The sequence below is a fragment of the Cariama cristata genome, unplaced genomic scaffold, assembly GCF_000690535.1.
Source record: "Cariama cristata isolate BGI_N322 unplaced genomic scaffold, ASM69053v1 scaffold24096, whole genome shotgun sequence".
NCBI lineage: Eukaryota > Metazoa > Chordata > Aves > Cariamiformes > Cariamidae > Cariama > Cariama cristata.
The window spans coordinates 9,876-19,579 of NW_009620750.1; the positions used below are offsets into that span (position 1 = coordinate 9,876).

Below are 9,704 nucleotides of genomic sequence, written 5' to 3' on the forward strand. Positions count from 1 at the left end.
GTCTGGTTTGGCTTTCACTAGCTGCTGCATCACAGTAAAGGGCAAGAAACCCTTTGGATGCCTTTCTTACGTTGAAAAGTTCCTTTCTTTCAGTGGATAAATGTATGGCCTGAAGTGTGAGCCTTTGTTCTTTCTAAAAATCTTCAGTCTTTTTAGCCATGGATGTTAACGTTAATGCAGTGTCTAGTCCTTCTTGAATCCTCATAAGCTTTTTGTCAAATCAGTATAATGTGACAACAAGCCCTATACAGTAATCTTGTACTGTGGCTAAAACAAACAAAGAAACACCCCAAAATTCTTGTTTTAAAATTAGTTGTCTTTGATTTTGTTGAAAATCTCCTTGCTCTTTTTTTTTTTATTAAGAACAACTACCTGGCACCAGACAACTCGCCTCGTGTTAGCTGTAACTTGTGATGTATTAACCCTGCCTTCCGTTGTTTGTATTAAAGTAAATAGCCCCAGTCTCTGCTTTTCTCTGCTTATGTGGAAGATTTTTATGTATGGTTTTTGAGATGGGGGTGATGAGCCCTGTTGGTGTTAATCTTAACATTCCTTCTGAAAGGCCAGTAGGTTCATTTTTATTTGGGAGGGGCTAGCCTTGATTTTGGCGTACAGAGGAGGTGATTTGGGGGCGTTGTTAGCCAATCTCCCTGCCTTTGGAAGTAAGGAAGCTCTCTGGAAAAGGTGTAGCTACATCTCGTACAGTGGCAATTGATTTCCACTCTTAATAATCCAGTGGGCTGGCTAACATCCCATGGTTGCATAGCCATGTTAACAAATTCCTCGCAAAACTATAGCCCAGCTAGTGCGTGTGTGTGTGTGATTTACCCCCCCCCCCCCCCCCCCCGCCGCTCACACTTTTTTTATTTTTTTTTTAAAGCAGGGCAGGACCAGAGGTGTGTTGTGATGGTTTGACTAGTGGTAGGTTGTTAAAATGTACTGGTGTGAGTCACAGTTGTGCCATGGGTTGATCTGCATGCAGAGGTTTCATTCGTTGCTGCCATTTTGATGTTTCTGTGCCATCCATTTTATTTTTGCCAGGTTAGACTTATTTTTCCAAGCTGTTGAACAAAGCACAGATTACATATCCTCTGTGTTACAGTTATGAAAAGCCCCCTTGTTGTGGATTGCATAAGAATTATGGAGCATGTAATCATTTAATCTATCCTGGAGGTACACAGAAAGAAATTAATACCATTTTTATTTTTTTCCCATAGAGAGAGAGAATGTCCTTTAGGAGTGCTTTATCATAACTATGTGCGCATTTTATTATGTGACTGTAGCTGACAAAACTTTTTTTGTTTCTGAAAGATTCGCGCTTTTTCCTGTGTTTGTGCCTGCAATTTGTCCAGTAACTTTTGGAAGTAGAAGTAAATTCGCTGAAGCCTTCAGGAAAATCCAGTAGTTACATTTGAGTTTATTTTGAGCATCTTTAATTCTCATGTGGTTAGTTTTGTGTTTCTTAAAATTTCACGTTTACGATTTTATGAACAGCTTCTATTGCCTGGGAAACAGCAGACTTGCTGAATGCACCATTGGAGTGAAGTGCAGGGCTGGTTAAGATGATTCTTTTAAAGATTTATTTTCATGCATATTACCTGATGCAGAATAGGTATTGAAGTGCTTTCATTCAGGACCAATGTAACTTGTTATTGGGGTTTACAATTACTAACAAACAGGATTAATTATAGGTGCTGTATGTGCCTGGCTTTTAAGCGGTAGTCCTACTATGAATGCATTACATTTGGTCAATTAAGTAATGTAGTGGAGGTGAAGACTGTTTATGCAGTTGTTTGTTAGTAACACTACAGCAAGTTGCCTTTCATGCTGCGTTGCTCTTTGTAACATCTGCCATATATTTTTCCTTATAATAGCTCAATGAGTTGTAAGATGCTGTACGTAAAGCAAAAACAAATTCTAAAGCTTGTTTCATCCCAAAGCAGCAGAGTCATTGTCTGGATACAGTAGAAATAATTTGGTGTTACAAATACTTGTTGGGATGAAATAAATTTGAGTCAACAAGTTATTACTGTTTTGTAGGATTCTAAATTACGTGAATGGATAAATGCGTATTAAAAACCCACAGAAGATTACGTACAGGCCATATCATTTGTTCAGAGGAGCAGAAAATTCAGGAGAAAATGTGATCTCTGGCTTTTTAAATATAGTCCAAGTAAAAAATGCTGCTAGAACATTACATTTAAAAGTGCACAGTTTGCAAAGTTATATTTGTTGATTTGTGGTGGGTTTTTTTTATGGCCTCCATTTTTATGTAATGGATTTGTTTGCATTTAGGCATGGTATGGGAGAGAAATTAAAAGCGTGTTATCACTTCAAGAGGGTAACTTGTCAGCAGAAGGTGACAAGGAAGAAGAATACAATGAGCAGGTAACGTGAAAGAAGTGGGGGCGAAATGTGTTTTATTACATCGCTGTGCTTTCCTCTGAGCTGCTGCTGCATGAAGAGGTATTGCTAAGCAGTCTTTGCATGGGGATTTTCGTTGTGGCATTTGTAGTGCAAAATATTGTTTAGTGCCTGAGCAAAGTAAAATAACCTCGGTAAAAAGTGCAATTACATCAGCCAAAGAACTAGAATTAAAAAGGGGGGAGCACTCTTAATTGTTTAGATTCCTCTTCGTGTTGCTCTTTATAATTCCAATGCCGAATAGCATGAAAATGGTCTTGACCGAGGAGGAAATATTCTTAATGAATGATATTCTTAAAAATGCAGCAGTCGATTCATACGGTGTATTTATAATTTTGTGCGTTTTGACCTTTTCTCAGAAGAAGCAAAAAGAGATTGCATATCTAAGTAACAGACAAAAAGACTGACAAGGAATACTTAAATATATTCTGCTATATATCTGCAGTAATGCAGGCTTCTAATCCCTCCTCCTATCTCCATATAAATGATACAGTTCAAGACCATAGCTGTTTTCTTCACTAAAAGCAGTAAAGCTCTTTTAGATGAAATGTCTAAAAACATCTTGTAATAACTTGGAGCATGCTGGCAAGAGTAGTCACTTGTGACTATGTGTGAAACCCCCTCAGCTAGTCGATATTGTAATAAGCAAAAATGGTAGCATCACTCCATTATTCAGAAAAGCCAACAGCATGCTTGTCCCTTAGGCTACAGCATTCATTAAGAAAAGCTTACTGGGCTGAAAGCTGGAAACAGATGATAACGGGATATGATTTTCATATTTAATGCATTCCTTGGAAGAGTATGTGTGCTGCAGATTGATAGAAGAATCAACTGCTACTTTACTAAAAGACTTTCTAGTTTGCCCTATAGCTACCGATGGAATCATTCAGCCAAGAAATTAACTTTTTCTCCTTTTACCTGCTTTATATATCTGCTAAGCAGGCTGCCTGGCTGCCAGTAAATGTTATTATGCAGTTAAATGTTTGGTATTTAAGACTCTTATCAGAAAAGAAACAGAGGCCACACTATTTTGTTTTTATAGTAGGAGGAAGGTTTTCGGTTTTCTTTCTTCAGTGCATTAGCAGTCGTTAATCTGAGTTTATAGCAAGTTTTCCCCATAGATTAAAAAGTTAAAAACCTTGAATTTAGAGCATTCTTTAAACTGTAATATACAAAGCAATGAACCCGAGCAACCTTGACCTATATAAGCAGGCCTCCAGCAGTTTGTGAATTAACTTTTTAATTCAGATGAATGTGAAAAGGTAAGTCTATTTTTGAATGCTAGATTCTTCAATTAAAAGCAGTCAGTGTAGGAGACGTGACTTCTAACCTATGGAAAAGTTTACATAAATACTAGAACATCAAAGGCTCATGGTGTGACTTTTTAAAAACTGTTAGGAGGTTTTGGACGGTACAAGAAGTTGGTGCGTACCCAAACATGTCACTTTATGTTGAATTACAGTTAATAGCTTGATTGTGGGCTCTTTCGTCACCTGTCCCCTTCTTTCTCCTTCTCATCTCCCTCCTTAAATACAAAGTCAACTTCAACTAAATTGTTCATCCTTTTGCCTTGTCTGTGCTGTGTCTCAGATCTTTCTCTCTTTTTTTTTTTTTTTTGCACTGATTGTTCCCATTTCTCACCACCTTCACCTCACTTAAAATCTGCTTATTCTTATGTCAAAAATACGAGAGTGTTCTCAGCAATGTGGCACTGAGTCTGTCATAGCGAGCACGTGTGGTTTGCAGGTGGTATATCCAGGATGCAAATCATTACAGCTTGGAACTGGTTTTATCTACCAGCACTGGTATCATACTGGTTTCCTTCAGGCTAGTCAGGATGCCAGTGATTGTGTGATAACTTCATCAGTTGTGCGTCTTGGAGACCAAGAAGGACAATCGCAGAACCAGTCTTGTAGAGATGGTCAGTATCCCACTGCCCCTAAAACACCAGTGTGAATATCTGGTACTTCTCTGAATCATGGGATATGCATCCTTTTGGACCCTCAGTTTTTATGGGAGTCTTTAAGCTCAGAAACCATATACCCAAACAGCGTTTGTCTAGAAAACCATGATTCTCCATGGAAAAGACTTGAGTACCAGTCTTTTTTTGAAGCCCAGCATAATGACAATCCGGTGTTACAAGTTGGAGGAGAGGTCCCATACTAAAGATGTGCTTCTTGACTGGCACAGCTTTATAACCTGGGCTTCTGAAACCTTTGTGCAATGAAGTCTGTCTTCAACTTTGAAGCACTTTCTTGAAGTCTTTTGAAGACTGTTTTGGACTTGTGCATCTTGGCATTGCCATGTCTGGGTGACAGAGCATCCTTCCCTGAGAAAGGGGCTGTCACCAGGGATGAGTAATGCCTGGCGCCTGGAAAAGACAAGCCTCTGGCTTGACTTCACCTCCCTAGCTTTCATGTGGTCGTCTACTGTCAGGGGAGATGGGACCCTTTTGTAAGTCCTAATGGAGAGGGGGGTTTTTCTTATCTTTGTTCTCTTCAAAACACTTTACTGATAATAAGAAAAGATTGTATTTGTTACTGGAGGAAGAAGTGGGGAGCCTGCACTCCCAAATTCCTACAATCCCAAAGAGGATTGTAAGTGTGCTTTGTGCAGAGACTTTCTTTAACTCCTAGCTGGAGTGACGTGAAGTTCAGTAATCTTGTAGACTGGTTTAGGTAAGTCATCTACGTGTTTTTACTGGTTTGGTTTTGGTGGTAAAAACAGTACCTAGACCAACTTTTATCTTTCATACGTTTGCTTTGAGAATGCAAAGGCAGTGAAGAGATTATTTTTATTTTTTTTCTGCGATCAAAAGAGGATCTTGTTAGAGACGTGTGTCTGCTATGACTCTGCCAAGCACTTGTACCTGTTTGAATTGCACTTGTTTTGGAACACTACATCCAGGAGCTGTTAAATCCATAAAGTACTTGCTAGATGCATTTTAAAGCAGCAAATTTAAGACCCGAAAACTAATTAGGAGGAACCCGAGAGCAGTGGTGATGGAATAAGCTGTGAACTTAACCTGAGTAGAAAACCTTTACTCCTTAAAATAACTTCATGGCTTTTTGTTCTGCTTCTTGTTATGTGGAATTTGAGCTTTTTAATGAAACTTGGTCACAGACTAGACAAGATGCCTTTGTTTGCCTTAAGCTGGGCTTGGCAGCTGACTGTGTATGGTAGGAAGAGGTCAGGCAATGAAAGAGAGGAGAGAGGTGTGGAGGTGACTGTAAATTGTCCTGCTGTGATTTGGGCCTGAAAAGTAAGCCCTGCTTAGTATGAACAGTGGTATTACGATAGCTAATTTTGGCTTTGCATAAACTGGTGGTGACCTTTTAGTAGTAGTGGTGGCAGTAGCCACTCCTCCTAAATTGTTCAGATTGAGTAGGTTTACAAAGAAAAAAAGGCAAGTATTAAAATACTGGGATTTAGAAGCAGAGTGGTTATAGTGTTGGAACTATTTTTATGCAAGTTCAACAGTTCTTGGAGGAAAGTGCCATTTAAAATGTTTCTGCTCGGTGCCCAAAGTTGCCTTGTGGAAAATGCAATTTCATCTATGTGGTGTTAGCCAAGTAGTCGTTCTTCTTCTTTGGTGTGATTTAACAGACAGGAAAGAGCAGAAGTTAGACAATGAATACAGTGATTTTTTTGCCTCATTCTTACTTGCTTTGTTGACACGATGTGAGCAAAGCTGGGTATATAGACAAGTAAGTGATGGCAGATACACGTTTTAGACTCTCCAGGGACGCTTCCTCATGCCGTTGCCTCCTAGAGAAGACCGTGAGAAGAGCGGCAGGAGGAGGTTGCTCAGAGCCGCTGCTGTGGGTGCCTCCAGAAAGGCCAGCATTTGCCATGGTGGACGCTGCAACGGGGTCCTAATGATCACGTCTTTGCTTCGAGATGCTGCGGTACCAAAACCACAGGCTGCCAGCGGCTGTATGGAGTCATACACAAGTAGAGTACGATGGTTCCTCTAGAGTCAATAACTTCAAGGCGTTTTCAGTGACTTCGGTGGGTAGCTCTAAACGTCGTGCTTTGATCCAGGGTCTTAAAAACCTTTGCAGGAATCTAATCTTAAAGGTTTACCTGTTTGTAAAAACCAGTTACCGTTTAGATTAGTTTGAGTCCTTTGTGTGTGTCAGTCCCTTTTAGTCGGGTTGGGGCTGCAGTGCACTTTTGCCACCAGTTGTTTTGGCTCCTGGAGCCTCAGTTGAGGTCCAGGCCCTCGTTTTCACACTAGGATGCAAGAAATGCGTGCTGAGTGTTTGTGTAATAATAAATAAATACTACTACTATAGAAAATACTTGAATTCCGTGACACTTTTCTCTCCAGAAACCAATATGCCATCCTCTAGAAACTCCCATTTGCAACATGCTGCCTGTTTGTTTCCTTACGCCATCTCCCACCTGTGTTTTTCAGATGTCGCAGGTTGGAAGACAGGCAGGAATCAGCACCGAGACAGCTGTGCCAAGAGGACTGTATCATCCAGCAACAGTCTTTATGGGCTGCCACACATCAGCAGTCTCAGCCGCTGGAGCTTTGGGCATGCAACAGAAACCCCCCCAGCCCATAGAGAGCTGCTCGATGCCTGACCCGCCTTCGTGCTCTCCATCACTTGAAGGACTTTGTCCAGAGAGCAGAAGCGCTGATTTAGAGAGTGATGCATCAGTGGAGGGAGCAGCAAGACTCAGGGACCTGGCTGCCAGCAAGGAAGGCTCTGAGCAGCTCGTCTCCTCAGCATCTGATCCCAAACCAGCCACCTTTGAGGAGGAACAGCCGTGGGGAAGCATCCCAGGTACAGCAGGATGCGTGCCTGTCTGCCTCTGCCCAGTGCTGGGGCACACTCATCCCAACCAGAGTGATGGCCATGGCTGCTGGTTTCTCCTACACCTGTTGCACTGTGGTTGAAGCATGATGGCACTCTATTATTTTTATTCCTCCCCCCCTTTTTTCCTTTTTTTCTTTTGACTCTGTTTCCTGCCAGGCCACTCATCTGGACAGGCAAGGGCTTACTGGAGGCTGATCCTGTTCAGGTTTGCTGTTAGAAAGTGAAGATTTCCTCACTGTTGTGCCCACAGTTGTCTTGAAGTAGTCTGAACCTCATTTTAAGACATTTAATGTGAACCTGCTTCACTGGAAGAGTTTCAGGTTGATTTCCTTGTTCTTCGGACACTTGTGCACAGTAGTTCATTCATTTCCAAAACCATGATTTGGCAATGTAGACTGAGGATTGGTATGTCCCTGTATGTGGCTGGATTAACTCGTACTTGGTGGTAGTTCTCCGCCTTGTTCTCTCACCTTTCCTGAGAAAGGTGGGGCAGACCCTCCCAGCTGAGATACTCTTGCTCTGGGATGGGATATGCTGCCCTTGAAGGCTGCATTGCAACTTCTTGTTCCTCTTTTTTTTTCTTTCTTTTTTTCCCCATCTTGGCAAAATGTGTTCACTCCTGTTTTACTGGGTTCTTTGGTTACTTTGAAGTAAGTTAATGGACTTGTTTTTGAAGTCACAGTGACAAAGATTTGTTGCTAAGTAAGAGTTTATTCCGTTTTTAAGACCTTGCAGGAATATTCTTCCCTGCTTTGCCAGTTAACATAGCAATTTTCAACTTAAACTAGTTTTCCAAGCCCCATAACAGTTGCTAAAATGGAGCTATTTATAATGGAAACTGGTGACAACCCTAATGATGCAGGGACTCCTGCTCTTCTGTAACAATTGTGGGTTTCTTTATAGAGGAAAGCTGGCATCCCCATCAGATGCTCTTCTGTACCACTTCTTGGGGTTTTTCTGGCATCTTCTTTGTTGTTTCCCCCCCCATTCCTTTTTCTTTCTCTAAGGAATTTATTTGCCTCTCATTTTCTTTCATCTGATGCATCTGTCATTTCTCCATTTTAATGAAAGCCTGTCCTTACTGGTACTGGAAGGAGACCAGTCCAGCCTGGCTTACCTTAGCCTCGGGCTCTGCCTATGGCTTTGCGGAGTGCTGATTCCTCCCTGTGAGGAAGGCTGAGGTGGCTAGCGTTGCGTCTGGGCAAGAAATACCCATTTAATTTCTGGAATGTAGTATCTCTGCCTTCAGAGAAACTGTACAGTTGGGCTCAAAATCAAAATGAGCTTTTTGTCAAATGGCATGGTAATCACCTCAGACTGCCTGGGGGGCTTTTTATGTCTGTCCACTGCCAAATGCGTGTTGCAAAGTGAACAGACTAATGCGGTGCAGGTTTGAAAGTGTGGAGGGGACTGGCTTGTTCCAGCTTTCCTAAGCTTGACCTTCCACGCTGCAAATGATGGGAGCTAATGAAGACACTTGGCTGTGCCATACCAGGAGTGAGCATGTGCAGGGCTCTGCTGCCGGCTTCGTGCAGAGTGGTGCTCGCCAGCCTCTCCTGCTGCTCCCTGGCCGCCACTGGGCAGCGGCAGCACAAAACGTAGGAAGGAACAAAATCCCGTTTTCTCCTGGATTAACAAAGCAAGAAAATTGCCCCTTTCTCCCCTCCCTGCCCTTCCCAAACTAGAGGGGAAAAAACCTCCATTGCTCTCTCCATCCTCATTTCCCAGGAGGTCAAGGAGCGACATTTCTGTTGCACTTACTTCACAAATTTGGAAACAAGGCAAAAAGGGCCCATCCTGGCACCAGGTACTGTCTGGCATAAGCCTTAAGTGATTCAGTTCTGGTGAAACTCCATGACCAAACATTTCTGCATGCTGGGTGCTGTAGCATTAGCAGGTGTGCGAATGCTGGTTAATTTAAACCCATGGTGAATTTTATGAAAAACTGGGAATTTCTGTAGCAATACTGATTTGTCACAGAACTAGCTGGTCCATTAACTTTTGGCATTCTATAAAAAGATAAGTAGCCTGTATCTGTCATCTTAGAAGCATGATTTGACTCTGTACTCTCCTCTTTTAGAGAAGGCAAATAATGTGCCGAGTTTAAAAGCCTCCAGGCATGTATTTCTTCTGCAAGGTTTAAAAAATGTGTACGATAGTAGCCTCTTCAGGTGCACTTTTTTCCCCTTAAGAAAAGCTTTTTCCAGTTTTTCTGTTTCATAGTTCGTCCAGAGACAATTTAGTGAAGTAGCTGGTCTTTGTGCCGGTGATGGTTTTTGAGGAGTGCTAGGTTTGTCTCCCACCCGTCAGGAGCTGCAAACCCAAAGGGGGTGAGCATGGAGGCTGGAGCCTCCCCGGACTCCCCCTTGTGAGAGGAGCACGGAAGGACACGGGGCTGTGCGCAGGGAAACCCAAAATGAAGGGAGAACAGAGGGATGCTCGTTCACATGT

At 42.1% G+C, this 9,704-nt stretch overlaps 1 protein-coding gene across 1 annotated transcript in view; it reads left to right on the top strand.

Annotated features, from left to right (window-relative positions):
- KIZ (kizuna centrosomal protein) overlaps positions 1 to 9,704 on the top strand; it is a 46,510-nt gene that overhangs the window by 4,606 nt on the left and 32,200 nt on the right. The window contains exons 3-4 of the mRNA XM_009701715.1: positions 2,296 to 2,388; positions 6,845 to 7,220. Of these exons, the coding sequence (XP_009700017.1) occupies positions 2,296 to 2,388; positions 6,845 to 7,220 (469 nt within the window). The remainder of the gene's footprint in view (positions 1 to 2,295; positions 2,389 to 6,844; positions 7,221 to 9,704) is intronic.